This window comes from Fistularia commersonii, chromosome 6 (assembly GCF_037954325.1).
Source record: "Fistularia commersonii isolate RoL2024-O1a breed Wild chromosome 6, RoL_Fcom_v1.0, whole genome shotgun sequence".
NCBI lineage: Eukaryota > Metazoa > Chordata > Actinopteri > Syngnathiformes > Fistulariidae > Fistularia > Fistularia commersonii.
In genome coordinates this window covers 9622935-9646093 of record NC_141289.1, presented here as the reverse complement: position 1 = coordinate 9646093, position 23159 = coordinate 9622935, and the positions used below count along the sequence as shown (strand labels likewise).

At 41.1% G+C, this 23159-nt stretch overlaps 1 protein-coding gene across 1 annotated transcript in view; it reads left to right on the top strand.

Moving 5' to 3' along the window:
* Positions 1-20587, top strand: part of LOC147233345 (gamma-aminobutyric acid receptor subunit gamma-3-like) — a 109639-nt gene extending 89052 nt beyond the window's left edge. Inside the window, exons 8-11 of the mRNA XM_086148045.1 lie at positions 489-641; positions 13885-14081; positions 15628-15720; positions 16688-20587. Coding sequence (XP_086004171.1) covers positions 489-641; positions 13885-14081; positions 15628-15720; positions 16688-16969 — 725 coding nt within the window. The 3' untranslated portion in view covers positions 16970-20587. The remainder of the gene's footprint in view (positions 1-488; positions 642-13884; positions 14082-15627; positions 15721-16687) is intronic.
* The last annotated feature ends 2572 nt before the right edge of the window (positions 20588-23159 follow it).

The following is a 23159-nucleotide window of genomic DNA, read 5'->3' as shown; positions in this document are numbered from 1 at the left end:
AGTCAGCCACAACATGAAGCTATCGTCATGTGAGTTCAATTTTGCAAAGGGAGAGATGTCATTGTCAGGTCGTGTGTTGGCAAACAGAAGCGGAGACCTGATAATGCCGAGGTGGCACATTGGTTCTTCTGGATGTGAAATCTTACCTCTCTGGCAGGAACGGAGCCAGAGCTGGTGTGAGAAGGGGTATCATAGCAGCTCGAATTAGCTGGAGTCTCATACACGCATCACACTGACTCTGGAACCAGCCTTCTGGAGAGGGTTGGGACCTTCTTCTCCCTGGAGAAAGATCGCAAGATCCCCACTGAGTACCAGGGTGTTGGAGTTCTTGCAGGTCATCTCCTTCAAATGAAATAGTTCTTTGTCGGCAATGGAAGAACAGTCCGACGCAGTATCTGGCCTTGTAGGGGTCATTGGCAGGTGTGAAGCGTGAAGTAACATGTTTGAGCAAGCTGACTCCTCTATTTTTATTTTCTGTTCGTCAACAGGTGACTATGTATTGATGACGGTATTCTTTGACCTGAGCAGACGGATGGGCTATTTCACCATCCAGACCTACATTCCCTGTATACTGACGGTGGTCCTGTCCTGGGTCTCCTTCTGGATCAAGAGCGACGCCACACCTGCTAGGACAGCACTAGGTACTCTGCTGAGCAGAGCTTGTTTGACCAAAAGTCAAAATGGCGTGAATTAATTCCCTGACAAAGAAAAAATTGCTGAAACACATTTTACTATCATATTCCTTTTTGGTCACACTCTAATACCAATTCCGCTCATACCGTTCACACTTTTCAATTAGTTTTCTTTTTAGGTGGCCTAACTCTTGGCCTTTCAAGGTAAAAGGAAAATGAGAAGTTTTATGCCAGGATTTAGAACCATTCAGATATTTAATCCAAGATTTGTGGAGACTGATGGCAAAGTCTTACTCACTTTTTTTTTTATTAGTTTGAAATAGCAAAAGATTTTGTTAGGATTTTACCTAAGATTTGAGATCAAAACCTCAGCGCTTTTTGTCTGTTTTCAACATGTCAAGTGTTTTTTTTTTTGCTCAGTCTGGCTGATTGCTGATCAAGAAATGGATGAGAATGGGTTCTTACGTGTCTTATGTCCGCCAATTAAACGTGAATATGCATGTAAGATCTGTTGCCTGTTTTGTTTTCCACCGTTGCACGTGGCACTAATCATTTCTTGTTTGCATGACTCGACAGTCGTTGAAATTGTTTTCCTCCTCCACTGCATGCGTCTGTGTTCATTTGCTTTCCCGTGGATGATGGTTGTTTTGCAAGGTGCTCGGTTTCTTCTTTGAGGTAGAAATGGAGGTAAGTGCTGCAGAACACAGTTATACATCAATTCATCCAGTATTTTTTCCGTATTTTTCAAGATTTTTGTTAAACTGTACAAAGAGGTCTCGGAGTACGGATTTTGTTGCAGACTATCTCCTTTGTGTCAAAGTGTTGTGCTGACCTGATTCAAATTTTAAACTGTGTCAAACAGATACTGAAAGCATACATCTCATAGTTGGTTTGTGGCCCCTTATATCAGAACAAATTAACGCATATTAGTGATTTAATGTTTTTGAAATACATTTTGGACAGAATGGATGGAAACTCACTGAAAAGTTAACCAAACTGGTCAAGTCAGATTTCTATGGTGCCAAATCACAACATAGTTGTCTGATAACACTTTCCGTGTGGAGCATGTCTGCACCATGCTCTTTAAAATGATTTACTGAAACCCATTGATAAAAGCAGATACCAACAGTGGCAAGGATACACTGCTTTTACCAGTGCAGAAACCTTGGATACCAACTAGGGCAGCCTTCAGTCTCAACCAGTAAGGGTAGGAAAAGAGATAAACCAAGAGTGTGATGAGAGAGAATGACGGTTGAGAGGGAAAGGCACACATCATCTATCGCTGCAATTTCCTGCAGCGCTGACAGTTACATGGTAATAGGTGAAATTAGACAATAATGGCTTTAGATGACTCCACATAAGAAATGACAATAGTAGACACCTGGCGAGATGCTGCAGTAGATCAACCCGAGCCCCCTGGGAACCTGCAAAATGAGAGTGCCCAGGGACTCGTCGAAGTGAAGTACGACCTAGTTTATGAAAAGTCACTTCAAACCCTTGATGGACTGTTGAGTCAAACAATAAATCTAAAGCTTCCACGCATGGCTCATTCAAAACCATCTAAGAAGCATACAAAGCAACAAAAATAGATATATGTGAAAATGAAAATCCATTGAAAAATGTGTGGAATCTACAAATGCAATTTTGATTTTATTTAAATGTAAAAAAATGCTCTTCAGTTACAGTATAGAGGGCTTTCACACCTTGCGGTTTCACATCCATTCATCCATGCTCACACATGCAAGGAAGCTAACCAGGCCATCGGAAGTAACCTGGTGTTGCGGAAGATGGGGGACGTTTTGAATTGCACAATTATTTTGCAAGAAAGTTTAAGTGTGATAGACACAGTGTTTTCTTTCACAAAATGCATAGATATAAGTGTACTGCTTTAAGCCGGATGTCTTGGTGGTGGAGGTTTAATATAGATGTAACTTTTTATGTTGTTTTTTGACGATGTGACCCATCAAGGCTACTGTGACACAATGATTCTACTTGCTCTTATAAAGTCTGTCCGAAGTGAACACTGTATTACAGGGCTGCGAGTCCTTTCTCAAAAACACAATTTTTTTAATGTTGCATGGGAGTATTTCTTCACATTTTTACACCTGTTAAAAACTGCTGCTCAAATCATTATGATTCAGACTTTTCGCAGATTTTTTTTTTTTTTTGCCTTGTTCCTGTGAAAATTGAGTACAATGTGATACAGCTCTGAAAAGTAAATGTAGTCCAGACCAAAGCTGATGACCTAAGCCAGATTAACCGTTTAACCTTCACACCCCCTAAACTTCCTCACTTGGCCAAATTCAATCCCCTCTGACCTCTGCGGCTTCTCGGAAAATATTGTACCCAACACATAGTCCTGCCTTCAATATTTTATATATTTGTTTGATTAAAATAAGAAGGAAAAATATGGTTGGTAAATCTGGTGTGGTATGTACAGTTATGTGTCATTCATTGATTGATTTATTTATTGATACATTCATTTATGCATATTTATCTTTTTTATTTCTTTAGCTAAGATACGAATAACAAAAAACATACAAATATCATAAAAATAATAATAATAATAAACAAATTCATTTTTGAAAGAGTATTAATTAAGATGAATCTAAATTTAGCTACAGTGCCCTCAGAGTAAAACTATTAATCACTTAACAGCTGTAAAATATGTATATATTTATATCTAAAATCTGTATTTCCTCTTCTGTTGATTTGTTTTTGATTGTCTTGCACAAAGCAGTAGACTCCCGCAGCATGTGGTTACGTCCTATATATGCAACCGAAGGTAGCGAGAAGCTTTTTCTGATATTCCTCCGGCCGCGGATAGCACACATGCGAGATGGCCTCGTCCTGATAATCACCAACATTAAGCTTAACGGCAGAAAGCATTTAAGCCCATCTTTTAGTGCATCACCTTCATTTTATATGTCGGCGCCGAGACCTGATCTCAAGGCTAAAAGGGGGAATGTAGAGATAAGAGTGCAAAAAGCTGCCTGCAAAATAGAAGGATGGAAGCAAAGCGGAGGTCTGCGACGCATCCAAGAGAACTGTCCTGGGAAGGATCAGCCATACAGGATAGAGGTTGAAATCCTAGGAAAAGACAGGTGATGGCATTGTCCTTCCTCTCCACTTACCTTCCCATACTCTCCACTTTACGGCATAGCAGGCTGACAAGCTGCCAAGATGTTTCAGGTGGTATTTCCAAAGATCTGTCACTCAGCCGCTACCCCTTCCGTGAGGGAATGTCTGAACAGCACTTGGCTAGAAGTGAATGAACGGAACCAAGGTTCATTCCTATTAGACATTAATCTCAGCCACTCAGACGGAGCCCAAAAGAGGTGCTGGGGTTTGCTGGTGAGAAATAGACCCTATCCTGTGAAACAAGGTGAGGATTTAGAGCTTTAGACCAGCGGCATGAACCGTGACACTGTGAAAGAACCGTCTCATCTAATATGTAGAAAATAAAGGAAGAAAAGCATCAGCTTTTTTTGAAAAAAGGATACAAAGGTTTAATAGTTGGTTTTGTTTTGTTTTTTTTAAATGCTAATGGACACGTTTCTTTGATGTGGCTTCCCAATAAATATTGCACGAAGCCAGAATTCCGCTGTTGATACCTAGGTAACCAGCATCCATCGAGCAACCAACCAATAGAAATTGGGAACGAGGCTCCATTACGGGCAACTGTTGATGTGGGATGCAAAGTCTCCCACTATCGCTTCTCAAAATTAAGATTTTAATTTGTGTCACCCAATCGGCTAATTACCAATTCATGGCATTTATATGTTATTAGTTTCTTTTGGTTGTTTTGTTTTTTTGCTGTAGCAGTTAACATTTAACTTGAATTTTGAAATGCTTTCTAGTTCTATATTCACGGAAAAGACCGTGCATGAAACCGGTGACTGTAGATCCTTGAGAAAGGAAAAAAAAAAAAGGAATATTGGATCAGAATTTTGACAATAAACCGCAGCTGATTAATATGCTAATTAATATACGCTTTGATATGGGCTGAATGTGGGAGGAAATGAAACAGCTTGTCTGGATTTGTAAGCATATGGAGAGACAGGAACTTGGGCTTGTCATCACAGATTAACTCAGATCGGGAAAAAGAAGTAGCGATCCTGATTTTCTTTAGCTATTTGCCACAAAGTTCTGTTGATTTTTAGGAAACCCTTTAGAAACTTAACTTTTGGACACAATATTAGGAAAAGACCTTAAACGTCAGCGGAAAATGGAAAGCCAATAGCAGCAGCCTTTTTTGTTTTGTTTACCATTCATCTCCGTCCGCCAACTTAGTGCCACTCAGAGGCGTCTCTCTCGTCATTTATCAGTAGACTTCCCCCTGGACGCTTTTTTTGCTTTTCAGCAAACAGCATGCAGAAAAGGAGCTGCCGCCAGAACGAAGCGACTCGCGTCTTGTGAAGCGAAGGGAGACGAGCTAGGAAGCGAAGGTTCACCTGCGTCGACCCGTCACTCGCGCAAACGGCTGTCAGCAGCGATAAATCATTACGAGTGTTAGCTTTTACCGTACACATCAAGAGGGGTAGGGAGTTGGACATCATTCATACTGGGGGTTGAGATTGAAGGAATATAAATTAATTGCTTTTTCTCAACAGGGGACAAACTTTTGACATGAGCGGTGATATTTGTTTTATTTCTGCATAGTTCCTAACCAAGAGGTTGGAAACCTTAGACATTCAAAGAGCCATTTGGACCCATTTCACACAGTAAAGAAAACACCGGCAGCCAAAAAAACCCCTTCTAAATTTAATATCCTCTGAAGTGATACCTCTGCCTATATTGTTGTTTTACCTGTATGCTACATGTAGGAATTATCTTGAAGGAGGAGTTTGTTAGGAATGTTCTGGAAGTGAAAAGAATGTCAGATAGACTTTTGAGTCTATGTCTATGATGGGATGTAGCTAGAGGAGAGGTAGAAGTTCTGGAATGAGTTAGATGAAGCGATGCAGAATATCTCCAGAAACGAGAGTGGTAATTGATGCAGATGTCAGTGGGCATGTTGGTGCAGGCAATAGAGGGGATGAAGAAGTGATGGGCAACTTTGGTATACAGGTTAGGAATGCAGAGGGACAGATGGTGGGAGGCTTTACAAAAAGGATGGAACTGGCTATATTGAACACTTTTTTCCTGAAAAGACAAGAACATAGGGTAACTTATAAGAACATAGGTGGTGGGAGCACGGAGGTAGACTATATATTGTATAGGTGAGGTAACCTGAAAGAGATCAGTGACTGCAAAGTAGTTGTAGGTCAGTAGGTGAGAGTGTAGCCAGACAGCATAGGATGGTGGTTTTTGCAGGATGACTCTGGTGACAAGGAAGATCGAGAGGACAAAGTGGTGGAAACTGAAAAGGAGGAGTGTTTGGTTTACAAGGAGGAGTTGAGAAGGGCTCTGGCGGTCAGGGAGAGCCTCCAGATGACTAGACAACTATAGCTAATGTTATCAGGGAGACAAGGAGGACAGTACTTGGTGTATTATTTGGAAGGAAAATAGATTAGGAGACCTGGTGGTGGAATGAGGAAGCACAGGTGTATATACAGAGAAAGCGGTTATCAAAGAAGAAGGGTTACTGAAAGGACTGAAGAGAATAGTAGAGGAGTACAGGGAGAGACTGCGTAAGGTAAAGCATAAGAAAAAAAGGTGTACGATGACTTGTATGTTCGGTTGGGCAGGAAGGAGGGTGAGAATGGTCTATACAGGTTGACAAAACAGAGATAGAGATCAAAAGGATGTTCAACAGGTCCAGGTGATTGAGGATAGAGAGAGAAATGTATTGACAGGTGCTAGAAGGGTGAAGTACTTTGAATAGCTGATGAATGAGGAAAATAAAAGGGAGGCAAGGGTAGAAGGGGTGACTACTGTAGACCACAAAGTAGCAGGGATGAGTAAAATTGAAGTGAGAGGCACTAAAGAGGATAAAGAGTGGAAAGGTAGTTGGTCCTGATGACATACCTGTGGAGGTATGGAAGTGTGTAGGAGAGGCAGCGGTAGAGTTTCTGGCTACATTATTCATCAGGATCTTAGAGAGTGAGAAGATGCCTGAGGAATGGAGACAAAGTGTAACTGTGCCCATTTAAGGGGGATGTGGAGAATTGCAGCAACTACAGAGGGATAATGTTAATGAGCCATACAATGAAGTTACGGGAAAGAGTAGTGGAAACTAGACTGAGAGCAGAAGTCAGCATTTATGAGCAACAGTATGGCTTTATGTCTAAAAAGAGTACTACAGATGCAGTTTTTGCTTTGAGAATGCTCATACAGAAGTGCAGAGTAGGCCAGAGGGGGGTGCATTGTGTTTTTGTAGACCTAGAAAAAGCGTATGACAGGTGCCAAGAGTGGAACTCTGGTATTGTATGAGGAAATCTAGAAAATCTAAAAAAAAAAAAAAACTATAGTGTTTATCATCTAGGAAAACCATGAACTGCTACAGAGAAAACAAAATTATTTCAGCATGAAATATTTTGGAAAAAAAAACACTCGGTTAAAGGTTACTCTCTAACAAAACTTAAATCATCCTCCTTCAGCCAAAAATGGCATCAGCATCTGCATGCCATCATCGTTTTAACACCTGTCCTGTCAGCTGTCAACCTGAATGAAAAAAACAACAATTTTAGTGAACAATTTGAAATATATATTTGCAAACTAATGGTCATTTAGAATTTCAGTATCACCTGGTAGCTGATGTGTTTTTTTCTACTGAACTTCAGTGCACAGCATCAACAAGGGCTGTAAAAAGCTCAATAAATTACATTGCAGGCAGTCGTGATACATATTTGAGTGATGTTAAAATAAACATTTTATTTTAAAGTTGCACAATCACCATAATCTTCAAATGTAGAATAGCGTTTTAAAATTACAGAATAAGATAAAGCAAGGTTCATTTAATCCAGTCCTCTAGGCAACCACCACTTCCAACAAAAGCCCAATCTGCTCGTGCGTTTTTGTCATAAAGTGTGACTCATTAGCTCAAGTGGTGCAAACACAATAGAGCGTTCCCTGCCATTTAGATCGCCTTGTTCTTCAAGTCCATAAATGTGGAGTTGACCGCGCGACGTATGCTCGGTTGAGCAAATTACCCTGAGAATCACAGAGTTGTTGACGACGCTGAGGACGGGCTTGGCCAGAGGAGTCTTGCGCAAAAACCTAGTTGATTGATTACATGCACGGAAGACATGACTTGCTGTCAAGGCCTCCGCAGTTCACCTAGCACCATTAATCAGATTAGAACTGTGTTGCCTTGCGCGGCGTTTTAACCTCAATCACTCACACATTAATTTGAAATCATCAGCATAATTACCGCAAACAAACACGGCCCACGCCGAGGAGATCGGCGGCTCCTGAGCGCACAGACTTGCAACTTTTTGTGTTTGATGTGCCAGAAAATCTGCCAGTGCAGCTCAAAACAGGAAAAGCTCCCCCCTTTTTTTCCCCACTGTTGTGATTTACATTTCAGATTATCCAACTGCATAATTTCAGCCTTGTATGTACTACTTTGTCAGAACATATATATTCAGTTCACGCGGCTGCTGTGATGTCTGTGTTTTTAGGGCCAGCGTCTGCCAGCTTTGTGTTTATTAAGGCTTATTAAAAGTTTATTAAAGCTTGCAGACAGTGCTGCCAGTTATGAGAGAGTTAAGTGATCCATCAGCACCAGGGGATAATGTTATGTAGTACCAAATTATAAAAGAAAGAGCACACCTTCCAGTTTTTTCGCTCATTATGTCTTCTCCCTCTACTTCTGTCATCTCTTTTGTTCATTTCCTGCATAAATCTGTACGAATCAAGAAATACCGACATATAATACCATCTGAAGTCTTTCGGGGGCAATGTTGCATGGTGTGCTCAAATACGACCAGAGAATGGAACCAGGGCAAGGAATCATCCATCCAGATGCCATCATTCTTACTCAGAATGTCCGTTATCACCAGCTCCACCGCCATTGCCATGTTTATTATTGTCCAAAACAGCTCTGACGTGAACACTGAGCTCCGCACTGCCCTCTGTTGGATATGTTGTTTAACAACAGCATTGACAGACAGGAAATACGTAGGCACTGACATTTGATGAAGTCCGAAACGGAAGTACCTGTGGTGTTTGCATATGGGTTTTTAATCAAAAATCTTGAGGCGATTGACAGTTTTTCAGGGTTTATTTTGGGTTGTTGAACAGCGTGCTTGATGTTATGAAGCACTAATTGGCTTAGGCTGAAGTTTCATCTTAATCTATTCATTTTCTTAAAAGGACTTTTGGGTTTTATTATGATACCGCAATATTCCTAAGATAGAAAAACAATTAGGAAGTATAATTATACTTCAGCAGTGCATCATGGCGGTAAGTAAAAAGCAAACAAATTCGGTATGCGAGTGCACAGAGTAGGGTTGGGGACAAAAGTACTCATCATCACCTATTGTCTGTATGCACTTAGATACTTTAAAAAGATGTATTTAGCAATATAAGTCATTCCAACTGTAAATTCAGTTCAGTAATACTAATCTGAATAATGCTCCGCAGGCAAAGCTGTGTAGTTTCAGTTCTGTGAGCCAAACCAGCAGACAAAGCAAGCCGCCTCAGGTTTTGTCAAACGTGTTCTGAATGCATCATAAGACTTTATGAAATGTTACTATTTTCTTGCCGGGTCAACTAGTAAAAAAAAAAAACGAGCCAATTTGGGGAGTACAAATCCCCCATTGCTCAGCAGATCAATTTGTCCAACATCAATCATTATGGAGCCCAGGTTTTAGGAATTATTGATACTCAACATAGAGAACATTGGCATGTTCATCCTTTCACTAAGCTCAAAATCTGGCACATTGACTTCCACTAGTGTCTGTCCCAAAAAGGTGACTGGCACCAATTCTGCGGCACATTTTTCTGGCGGCACCCAGTCCAAGGGAAAGGACGTGTAATGATTTGGTTTTTTTTGCTCTTGTTTTTTAAATACTAAAATGACAAGTTGAGAATCTCATTGGTGTGTTGGCAGAGTATATGGCAGAAATAGCGGTGAGCCTTTCCCATTGATTGGTTGGACGAGTCTTGCGTGGCTCGATCTGACCCACTTTGTTTCCGATCCACCGGGCCAAGACTATGAACAAGCGCAGAATTTTTTATTTATTTATTTATTTATTTATTTATATTCCCTTCGCACACGGAACAGATGGCTATCGGACCATGAGGGAATATGCACCGAATCCGACAAACACGCACTCTTACTGAGACAGCCTTTGGCCGAGACATTGTTTTGATTGTAGTTGGTGTTTGCGGGTCTAAAATCTCACATTCAAAATATTGATTCATCCCTCTTAATGGGGGCGTGTTAAACGGGGGGTGGGTTCACTGGCTTTCAGCACCAGCAAAACCACTGTTTGGATTTCTGAGCATTCAGTGGACTGAACCAGTGCTAATGTGAAGCACTCAACTATTTTATATTTTATCCCATGGAAGTTATAATAGCAGTTTCAGTTGCAAAAAAGATCACTGCCAGCTCCTCGGCCACTGATCGATGCCAGGTATCCCTTGGTGTTATTTATAGATAATGATTGCACCAAACTTGCAAACCTGCAGAACCCAATGGGGAATCAATGTGCTTTGAGAAATAAGAAATCGAGTTTTTCAGCTGTGATCGCACTGTCGGTCTGTGTTTACGTTGGAGGCATATGCACTGGAGCTTTCTCCTCGCATGTGACCCCTGTTTTCCGCGGGGAGATGTGAGACTTGATGTCATGCAGATTGCCTCCACAGTGAGGGATCACCCAGTTGCCATGGTACCGTGGAGCGACAATTCCTCTTGAATGAATTGGACTGTGCGCGTTCAGCTCGGTTCGAAAAATAACCCTTACAGCGCACCCTAAGATCTGAACTCGGAATTCTCCAAAAAAAAAAACCGAGAGAGAAAGAATAAAGAAAATAAAGATGCATCTGCTCTGTCATCAAATTGTTTATATAAGAGAACCGATGAAAGTAAGACTTGAAGAGCAAAGACCTGATCCTTTACCTTACTTGGCACTTAAATGTAATGAGCGAGGAAAAAGAGAAAGTCTAGACAAGCACTAGACCAGAGGAGGTAGCTTGAAATAGATGGGAGCAACTCGTCTCTATGGAAACTACAGGCGAAAACAGTGGCACACGCTGCCATGAAAGACTTGTAGGAGACGAGGATGAAAGAGACAGAGGGACTCAGGAGGGAGGGAGGGAAAGAAAAGGCTAGACTTGGCGTGAACAAGGGAGAGGAGAGGATGAGATGGCGACTTGCCGTGTTTATCTGAATGATGTCCGGGTGTCAGAGCGGAGGATATTGATGTCCCCAGTGGGCGTTAATGTCACTGTGTCCATCTGTCTTTGAAATAATTGATTTTACTCGTCCATCCGGATACAGTATTCTCCCTAATGTCTTTAGGACACAATGTGCGAGTAGTTGCTCCCGATAGTGGCTAAGGTTATGCGCCGCAGCGTGATTAAAAGTTCAACAAAGCTCATTCATTACTGCGATAGACAAATCTTTTTTTTTTTCTAACGGTTTCAGAAAAGACGGGTGATTAGCTTACGTTCGGATAGTGACCGGACTCCATTTACCGGCTGAGCTAATGCCATCGGCGCAACCTTATTTTCAGCATGAATCACCGTCATTAACGGACTGGATGTGATGAGAGCTTTACCTCTCCAAAAGCCTGCTAATAACCACAAGTTATACGTCACCCAGGATATTGCTGTTGGGATAATGCTGTCTTTATTCAGAGCCCAAAAGAAATCAGTGGGTAATGGGTCCACCTGTGTGGTCTTGGAAGAAGGTAGTAATGAGGTAAGTAATTACAGAATACATTAAAATTGCAATTATTTTAATTCCTTTTTTAATGACACTAATGACACTTATAGTGAAAGTACATTTATGTCTAAATTTTACAGCGAGTACGAAAAGTACAAAGAAGTGACGACTTCCCATCCTTTACAAAATTTAAAGTTATGGTACAGGAATAAATTATTATGCGAAACTTTATGGAAAAACAACTTCCTGAAATGAACGTAAAACCTGCATAGATAGAGAACAAGCTAAACTGGTTTATAATAATTGCATGTTCTGGTAATACCAACTAATAGTCATTCATTCATTCACCATTCATTCACCCAGCTGTTATTGGGCGAGAGGCAGTCGTTTGCCAGTCAGTCACAGGGCAACATATAGAGGCATACAACTATTCACTCCCTCATTCACACCATATGGAACCAAACATCCAATAATTCTATCATTCACATTTCTTATAGAGACATACAACCATTCACTTATTCACAATTTATGGGGCAATTGAGGAACCCCACAATGAACCCCCTGCATGTTTTTGGACTGTGGGAGGAAACTAGAACATGCAAAACTCCACATATGCCCCTCTCAGAGTCAAAGCAGGAACCTTCTTGCTGTCAGGGGGAACTCTGGGTACCCCGGTTTCTTTGGACAGTCCAAAACCATTCATGAGGTCCATTGGTGACCTTAAATTGTCCAATATGTGAATAAGAGGGTGAATGGATGTATGTCTACATGTGGCAACTGAAGACTAGTCCAGGGTGAACCTTGCCTCCTGCCCAGTTACAGCTGGGATGAGCTCCAGTACCCCTATGACCCTGAGTGCGGGATAAGGGGTACAGATAATAAATGAATGAATGAAAACAATGCTTACATTTACACTTAAGTAACAGTAATAAGTGTCATTAAGGAGGCTAGAGAAATAGACGGACCGAATACACGCTTCCCTTCTTCATAGAAGAATCAGGTAGCCCCCTGAGAGCATTTCATAACGAGAGAGCCGAAAATTGAAACGCACGATCCCCCCGGTTTTAGAAATGAGTCCAAGCGACTGCCAGTAAAAGGAGATACGTTGATCTGAGAGCACAAATAGGCTTGTGGGAGGGAGGAGGGCAGCGAAATGATGGGATATTTGGCCGTGTAAAGCTATCTTGAAAAATAAGCACACATTTTTCACAAGCTGGGTGTGAAATGTAACGTTGACCGAAGAAGGAACCGTTCTTTTGTGCAGACTTAAGTTCTTTTTGGGTCGTAACAAAGTTATGCAACGCGTATCTAGTCTTACCACCCTGGAAGCTCAACCTACCTTATGATAATTCCATGAGGATTATCTATCATTTGTGACAGACAGACTATTGTAAGAGACGTCGTCTACTCCGGGTCAGTCCATTAAAATTTTAGCATGCCGTCACCGTTGCGGTCGCAGAGGTACGGAGTGAAAAGTACGTGTCCGTCCTCCTACACACGATTCTGCCGCCTCGATTCAGAACTGTGAAGCTCTTTCAACGCCATCCAGTGATCAAACACCCATGCAACAAAGACAAGTGGCCTATCCCGGAGGACAACCCCTCTGTTGTATGCAAATCTGGAACGGAAATAATATCATCATCATATACGTATGCCAGGAATTCCCCAACTATTGAGATAATGTTGAAATATTAATAATGTTCTCTGTGATGGAAATTCCTACAGATCAGAAGAACAGAAAGAAAAAAATGAATATAAAAGTAAATCCGCCCTAAAATTCATTTGGTTCTGCTCATTAACTCATTGAACAAGGCCAAGTTTATAGTTACCTCATATATTATCCACCGGCTACCTCTCATCTAGCCAAGATACTGTTAAGATATTTGTTGATCTGTTTTGGAGATGTTCTATTTACCTGAATATTTCCAAATGGATTCACAATTCTTTCATTTGTTGGACTCCAGATCCAAATATGTCACCACAAGTGTTCCTTAACTGGTATAGAGTGAAAAACAACATAGTGCTGTTCCGTGCAAATCCTTTTAGTCTAGAAACAAAGAGCGCATCCCATTTGCAGGAAGCTCTGGGGTCATTCAGAACACACTGGAGGGATTACACAGTATATTTCCTTTGACCCTTGAGGTGTTCAAGGAGGTGCCGCAATCTTTCACGAAGGTGGGAATGACTTGGATGACCTACTTGGTTTTCTGCATCTGTGACCCAGCCCTGGATATGGATGAATGAATGGATGATTCAGAGGTTAAATAGAATAGCTTCCACTCCAATTTAACTCTTAGATACAAGGAGTAATTTCAAAATAGACAGAACAGAAAAACTGATTTTTATCAAAAAAGAATTATTCACTTAATTTAAAAAAAAAGCAAGTAAATCGTAAACAAAATTAAAAAAAAAAAAGAAATCTATCTAAGAATCTATGTTCTGCACTTGTCCCTAATTCTTGTGTTCACCACCCAGGTATCACCACAGTCCTGACCATGACCACGCTGAGCACAGTGGCCCGGAACTCGCTGCCCAGAGTTTCATACGTGACGGCCATGGACCTGTTTGTCACTGTTTGCTTCCTGTTCGTCTTCGCCGCAATGATCGAATACGCCATGCTCAACTATTACTCCTACAGTATATGCAGACCCCCTGCCAAGACACGGAGAATGGTAAGTCTGTATTGGCAGAACGAGTAGGGCATTGATTTTTGCTGTTCTTTTTCTTTATTATCAACAAGAGTTTTAAAATGAATGGGAGAAAAGGAATATTCAATCCCTTATGAGAATCTGTGATTTATAAACCACAATAAACCTAAATAGCTTGTATAAAAACATGATATAAAGTCTAGGATTGCCATGGCAACATCAGCAACTCTCAAGTACCTTCGCTGTCAATAAGGTCAGTCCCTGAGATTGTGCTGAACCTGCCGAACAAAGAAACAAACAGTCGAATCCATGAAAAAAATAGTTACATTTAGTTACATTTATGTGTGTGTTCGTGATTTCTATGGTCAAAACAGGCTCTTCAGGCACTCCCTGTGAGACATTCCAACATTGTCCTCAAAAGAAATAGAACGTAAAAAAAATGTACTGTTCAGCATCTACCCGCATGCATTAAATGTGCCTTTACAGGCACAAGTGTGCCGGCAAAAAACATTTCTTCCCCAGCGATGACTCCCGCGAAAGAGCCCGGAGCTCTATGTGGGCGTTTTCAAGGCTGCACCTGTCGCAAACACTTCAATGGCAGTGGCACTCATCTCCGAAAATTGAGTCAGATGCTGCTGCTGCTGCGGCCCCTACCCCCCCCCTTCTCTCCATTTCCTCTATAATTTCTTCCAAGTGTGGAACAGTGGGGGTTAAATTTGTCTCAAGGCTGAAACTGTACGCTCTACCTGAATAAATGTGTTGCAATACATTTAGTCCAGATCTGTTTGTGCATCTGCTGTTTTTATTTTTTTTTGCCCAGCCTCTCTGCTGGGGAAACCTCAAACCCCACTCCCTCCACATTCCCTCCTTGTGCCACCCACTCAGTCAAATATTGCTCTTCATGACGCGCCTCACGCCCCCCCCCCCCCCCCCCCCCACCTCTCGCTTCCCGAAACCCTCTTTAAGAGCCGAGGAGGCTAATAAAAATGCGTGGATTTTTTTTTTTAAAAACCCAATTTGGCTCTCATAATTTAATAAACCTTTGGGAGAGCATCATGTGGAGAACTTTCTTAGGAGCAATTATTCATTCAGGGCTAAGCATACTATCTATTGAGATAAGAATTGAAAAATTATAGATAAAATGCTTATATATTGTGATCTGTTTGGGGATGTCAGTCTATTAGTTCAATAGTTGTGATCTGCAGTCAGGTATTTTGTTGTGAACAGGCAATGATTGGACTTTTCCTATTGTTTCTGTGAGCCATTCTATGAATCTGCAAGGTGCGGTGACTTGGTTTGATGGCTAAACAGCCTCAGCCCTCAAACTCGTAGCTGGAGTTTCCTCATAATGCCAGAAATGCTTGATTTTTGATGAGGGATCGCAATAAACTCGCTTTTTCAGTGAATTTTGGCCATATTAGCATCTTTGAGTACCATGAAAAGCGCTATACAAATCCTATGTATTATTATTATTATTATAATAATGACTGATGTTCAGTTTCTTCTTACAATAGAACATTGTAGCAGGTGTCAGACACTAATTCATCTGTTTATCTTGTTGTCCAATAAGCTGAGCACAGTTTTGGATGGCAGTTACCTGGATCTGAAAGCGCGTGAGCAGACCATGTTTGGAAGCGGCAGAAATCCACGAAAACTCCCCGAGGTGAAGCAGGAGTGACACAGTAATAATGTCTGTGTGGATTCTTGGTCATCCAGGTCAAGGTGGTCACTGATATTTATTTTCTTGGAAACTGGACTTGTTAATATCTTCATGACATTTGAACCTCTCATCCAAGAGGTTTCAGTCCAGATACCTCCAAGGAATCTGACACGTCGAGTCGCTGGGATAAAATTATATCAGCAAATACATTAGATTATAATCATTCACAGTAGGATGATTTTGATCATCTGTATAGTTGAATATGTGTTCTTGCCAATGCGCGCTTCCCAAAAATATTATAATAATAGCAAAGCCACGGCCTTTTAAACAGATTGTGTATGAAAATAGTGACAACACTGGACCTTCTTATGAAAAAGGAATTTTAAGTTAAGAGAACGAAAACAAACATGGTCACAGGAAAGAAACATCAGCATTATGCCATTACATGAATATGATATAAAGAGCTTTATTGACCGTGAATATACCTCTTCTGGCAGTAATATATTAGTAATATATCATGCTAATAATTGCAGATTACCAAGTAACGGTTTGCTCCTAAAGAGAGCAGAAACATCTTGTTCAGCCAGTCAGGCTTTATTTATATGCCGCCAGATCACAACACGGCTGTCTCATGACACTTTCCATGTAGAGCCTGGACCACACTCTATAAAACGAGTTACAGAAACCCATCATTCCCCCTGTGAGCGAGCACTTTGTGACATCGACTTTTGCAGAAAGCTTGGACATACAGTATCCTAGCTAAATGCGTGTGGCCTTCTACCTTAACCAGACGGATACAGAGATAGAAAGCATGCAAACATCTCCATATTAATGAGTTGAATCATTGCACGACAAAAACTCAAAGCAGTCAGAAGTAATACCCAATGAAACAAGACGCTAAGAAATGCATTTCTCAATGGATGCCCATAGAATAATCAACATCTTTACTCCCTCTCCGTCATCCCGACAGGCCTACTCGTCTTTAAGCATGGGTCGCAATCCCCGGTCCATGATGCCCATGGGCAACTCCCTCTTCTGGCACGACTACGATGACAACTGCCTGTACGAGTGCCTGGACGGAAAAGACTGCAAGAGCTTCTTCTGCTGCTATGATGAGTGTAAAGAGGGTGGCTGGAAGAAGGGACGCATCCACGTCAATATTCGTGAGCTGGATTCATACTCACGGGTTTTTTTTCCCACCTCTTTCTTGCTCTTCAATATTGTCTACTGGGTCAGCTATCTCTACCTCTAGTCAGCCTGCCCCTTTGAACTGTGGCCTGTGATTGGAGGGTAAGGACCAAGCGTGGAGGAGGAAATGAGGTGAACTCAGAGGGATGCACTCTGGAGCGATGTGACAAAAAGGATGCTGTGCTGCTGCGCTCGGCGTCAAGGCTGCAACACTCTGAGTGTATTGCGGACCCTCATGAAAGGCGCGACAGCAGAACAACAAGCCTCCCATATTAACTTGAATAGATGGGCCCTGGTTGACACTCCAACCAAACAACAGACGGCTGTTAGTTTGACGTTGGGGTTGCTGGATCTTTGTCAACAAGATGGCGAAGCACCCATTGTGCCTTCTTTAGAAAGGGTGCAGTACCGCAGAAGCAGCTTCAGAGTCCCCTCCATTATCTTTATTACCTCATCCATCACACTGGCGCATGCTGAGCTGTTTATTCTTTGAAGAAACAAAACTCAAACACATTTCCACCCACAGGAGACATTTAAAGTGTTCATTCATTTTCTTGCACATTAGTTTTAGTTGTACTTTAGGATTAGTTTATTTTCCAATATAAGTATTATTATCATTATTATCATTATTATTATGAATATTACTATTGTTATTATTATAGTGATGATATTAATAATAGTACTATGCATTATAATAATATTTTTCACATAAAGTCAATTAGCTCACTCATTAGTTGTTTATTGTTAGATATGAGTTAGTATCAGGGTCTCTGTCGGTATAATGTTTATTTAGTCAGTGAGCGTTTGTTGATGATGTTCTTTGACCTGGCAACGTTGTTCCCGGTGGTATAAATGTAAGCTGGTTTGCATTCTTATGCACCTAAGAACTAGATAAACACATATAAAAAAATAGTGAACAGGCTTAATTCCATCCCTAAATATGTCATGGAAATGAATAGGTTGTCCACACCAGTTTGACCATTGCCAGAGCTATAACAAATCATTTCACTGCTTTTTAATTTGATTTAATTTGCACAACGACGGCATGGAAACCGTCAAGCGAGTTAATAGGGGAAGCACACAGGTAATCTTCACACTACTAGATGGCTGTTCTACCTCTTGAGCCATGCTGCCCCCCCATCCCCATAGCTGTTGTTTTGATAATTAACCCCAAAGAAATTCCATCAACATTTGTTTCAAAAGACACATGGTTTTCACAACATTGACCATTCGCATCAATGATTTTAAATTCTGATGGACGATGGGGATGCGGTTCCCAAACATTTAATGGTTAACAAATACACAGTTTTTAACATAATTATTCTGAACCTGATGCCTACAACTCTTCCCAATCAAAATGGTTCATAGGTATGTTTAGCACTACTTTACATCCCATTAATTCATGCTGAGGAAAATTGCTTCTAAAATGTTTGAGTTTTGCACAATGTTTGAGTTTTGTAGGTCTCCAAGTGACCTACTTGGTCTCCATCTCTTCCGATCCGCTGTTTCCTGAGCATTCCACAATATTGCATTGAGTTAAGCATTATTTTTACGTTGTGCATTTCTTGTCTTAACCAAAATGTGAGGATTTAAAAAAAAATACAAAACGTTGCCTACTATTTCATTGTTTTTAATATCAGACTTTTACAGAGAAACTGTCCAACAATGAATTTCTGACAAGAGAAATGTGCCAAAGACAGTGGCCTCGTCACACATCCAAGAAGACGGCAAACCTTACCAGTGCCACTGGGCTGTTAGTTTTACACATCAGCTTTATGTCAAATTTGGCTGATATCGGACACTTGATCGGCATGCCGGTAATAGCATGCAAAAACTTCTTGGCTGCCCCTGAATTTCACTCTGTGGGCTGTAAGCGCGATGATTTGAGACCAAAACAAACATGGAAGAGTACTTGTAAAGTCCTACATCCCAATACACAGTATTTCACAAAACTTTATGACTAAAAAGCCATATTGTTGCGAGATCTATCGTTATTTCTAATCTGCAACGGATTTGACTTAATTTAAATATCCATTATATCATGGCTGTGCACCTGATTTGCCTAATAATACTAAATAAAGACCATTCAGTGAACATTTCCTCGAAGCAACAATAAATGCATAGACAATGAATAGGATGCATCCAGTGGACAATTTTATAGTAATATAGTAATATAGTAAAAGCTCAGTATTGGTTCTAAATATGTCTTAAACTTTATTTTGAAGTAAAGCCCATAGAACGTTTCAAGCAGGATTGACCGGTGGTTCCGCACGTGCTTTTCTGTAGATCCCAGTCGTCAATAGAAATCCAATCAGCCCGATTTAATCATCACGCCAGGTTTTGAAATGGAGACCTGCTTCGACAGACTCCAGTGAAATAACACGATTTCTTGTCAAAATGGTTAAATGGTGTTATTTCAGATGCAGATGCTGAATGACCTTCTAACCATCCATACAGTTCACATGCATGGCGTAAATGTGCACAATCCTGGCGAATATTTCAATTCCATATTATTTGCTTATTTATCATTAGTAGGTGGTTTTGAAAAATGGCTCTTTCCACTGTCATCCGTGTTAGCGGGATTGTTTTCGGGGCGGACGACTGTGGACGCTATTGTGTAAAAAATATGACGGGATGCGACAAGATGCCAAAAATCTGAACAAACCGTGGATGGGACCAACGGCATTTTGACATTTTTAGGGTTTGTTTACTGTTCTATGGTGTTTTTTGCAGTCGTTTGGCTTTGTAGAACAATCAGCCCCCCACCCCCTACCCCCACCCCTTCTTTCCCAACTCACATACTTTTTTCCTCGATATTTGTATGTTCGAAGAAAAAAAAAAAAAGCTTTTATGTAAGATGTATCTAATTAATGTTTCTATTTTCATACAGTTACAGAATGTATGTTAAGCCAGTAGCAAGGCCCGAGTCGATTTGGTTCAAGTTCAGTCAAGCAGCCTAAATTAGTGTATATTTAGAGCACCTGAATATTTATAAGGCCTCACCACGTATTTATGTCCTGTCCAGAGGTTTGTAATCACATATGATAAATACACAGGCGAAGGGCCTGTAGGTCTTAATCCACTGACTGAGACAGTGACATTTCCTTCGAATTTCGACGTCGATCGATCCAGGCAGACTGAATCGAACAGAGCTCGGCCCACACTGCAGTAAACTCTCCTCACCTCTGATATTTCTACACTTTATAAGTGTCTTAGTCCATTGAGATACTTTAATAAAAAACAAAATCACTATTTTCTACGTCTTAATGAAAATCACTTGTGTGTGTTTCAACTGATTGGGACCTGTGTTTCTAAAGCCTCTTTGGAATCCCAAGTGCTAACCCACGATCAGCACTGGCGAGTATAATGAACTCCCTCATGAGCCTGTTCCACAGACCTCGGCATCCCCATTAAAAATTCTCCAGCTCCTTAGGAAAAAAAAAAAGCAAGGTACAAGCACAAGTTGCGTAGAAGTGTCAGTACCGCCCTCCCAACCCCTGTAATCTTCATTTGATTGTCACTGACGTCTGTGGAAGGGCCTGGCTTGAGGGAAAGAAAAGCCATACTGATCCTGGATCAGCACTTGTACAGGAAATATTTTATGAAAACAGGATCTGGAGTGAAAATAGGTATCTTTTTTCTAGTTCGTGGTACATTGCTTATATTAATAAATAATGTTTTTGTCAAGTTCCTCTGTGAAGTCTTTTTTTTCTTGAGAACAAAAGCTTAACATGTTCCTCCCGTTGTTTAATGGTGATTGGACATGCATGTGGCCCCATTATAATATGCCTTTTTATTCACCTTCCCTTAACATCTCCGATCCCCAGGAATCGTTGTCAACATCTCCTAGGATTGGACACCAAGACCAGTCTCAAATGCACTAATCCCACAAGCCAACGACAATCAATCGAAGGACAATCACTACATGATTTTAATGTCATGCAATCAGATCTTTACCTTTTTATTTTTTCATCTGAAACAGGCTTAATTATATGTCTTTATGTCTACATTTAACCGCTAGTTTTTCTGGGAATGTGGGATAATTTTCCCCAGATATTCATATTGACATTATAATGACAACATAATCTGCTATTCAATATGCAACTGATGTTTATAGACAAATGTTATTATTTACTGACTTCAGTCCAGTCACATCCCACGTAGGGGGTTACATGGACCTGTAGTCCAAGATGGCATGTAAATGTTCATTCATTCACTATCTATACAACTTATCCTACGCTCAGGGTGGCAGGGGAAGCCCATCTCAGCTGTCATTGGGTGAGAGGCAGCGCTCACATATAGAGACATATGATCGTTCGGCGATCACAACAAAGTTGTCTGCTGATGCTTTCTATGAAGAGCAGATCTGGATGACACTCTCTAAAATAATTGACAGAAATCCAATAATCCCATTAACAAGCACTTGGCGACAGCGGTGAGGAAACACTGCAACCTTTAACAGATCCTGTCTGAATGTGGACGGCCTTCTGCCTTGACCAAATGCAATAGAAAGGATGGTGACAGAGAGATAGAACATATGGGTTGGGAGGGAAAGGCGCAAATGATCTCCTACTAATACCAGTAGCGCTTACAGTGACACGCTAATAGCTGGAATTATAGGATAATAGCTTTATTATTCATCAACTAAATAAGAATGGGAGATGCCGGGCAAGACAGCTGCTGTAGATCAAGCCAAGCCCTCTGGGAACCTGTGAAATGAGGGAGCCAAAGGACTGGGAGGAAGATATCAGCTCACTATCATGCACTAACAAAGGGCCACAATTGCAAGATGGGATAGGAAGACCTTTTGGGATCCACCTAGTGGAAGACATGAGTTATTCAGGGTTGAAATTCATTTTTTTTTGCTGTCATTACTCAACAAAAATTAAAGTACACCTAATTCAAATGGTGGGCAACTTGACAAATTAATCTCTACATGTAATAGAATGAGTTACAACATCCCTCACCCCCCTGGGGCTCTCAGCCTGCCTGATAATATAATAGCTAATATCCAGTGACAGATGCATGAAACCTCCGAGTTCGTTGACCTAGTTTGGTTTTGAACAGCAGCGGTGGAGAATGCGAGCTAGAGACAGACAAATAAGTGAAGTCAGAGGGCGGAAGTTACGGCACAAGCCTCCATCGCTTATATCCAGTTTAATGGTGGTTTCTATCGACAGAAACATGGATGAGCCATTGGCTCGCCCGTATCCCCCATAGTGGTGAACTTCTACATGGAGGAGGTCGGAAGCAAAGCCCCTGCCTCTATCAGGGGCACACTGCCGAGCCACTGGTTCAGGTATGTAGACGACACATGGGTTAAGATCGAGACAAAAACTGGTGCATCAAGGCAAAACACCCAGGCATAAGATCGAGAATGTGGTGTATGCTGTCACTTGCACTGAGGATTGTGATAATGTCTACATTGGGGAGACTAAACAACCTCTGCGCAAATGGATGGCCCAACTTCAGGACAGGACTCCGTGGCCCAACTACACCTGAAGGACAAGGGCTAAAAATTTGGAGACAACAATTTCTGTATTCTGGCCAGAGAACACATAACGTTTGAGAGAGGAGTCAAAGAAGCCATCCTTGTGAAAGCAGAAAAGCCATTTCTGTACAGAGGAGGGGACCTTGGACACAACCTTTAACAAACGTATAATGGTGTACTAGGATCAATACCAAGATGGATTTGCACACACAGCCCAGGCCCTTCTGCACCTTTCAAACAATCTGGAAAGATTCCCCATCAGAACCAGCCCCCAGTAACTTCCACGAGTCTTAGTTCACGTGATTGAAAAGGTTTCACTCCTTTACTCCTTTACCTTTTTATATCCCAATCCAGGTAATCCCCAAAAGTTGCTCCTTTGTCCCCAACAAGCCCCACTCCATTAGCATAACAACCCCATTAGATGTAGTTTCTACAGATCAACTCTTCCATTTACATGACAAGCCACCATAACCCGAGACCCGCCCAAAACCCTGGCAGTTATATTCAGAAACTCCGCAAGGGTCATTAGAACTGAAGAAGCTTCTCAGATGAGGGGTGAGAAATCTTCAAGTGAAGAAATTTAAGTCCAGTTGCCAAACAAGAAGATTTCGCCAAGAATTCATGTAATATTATCTAACCCTAGTTCTTTAAGATTTTTCAGGGGAGGTTTTTATGAGTATAACTCATTTGGTATTCCCTTCAAACTGTGTGGTAATTCTCGATAGTGACAGGGAAATTATTGAATTAGCTAATTTGCTCATTT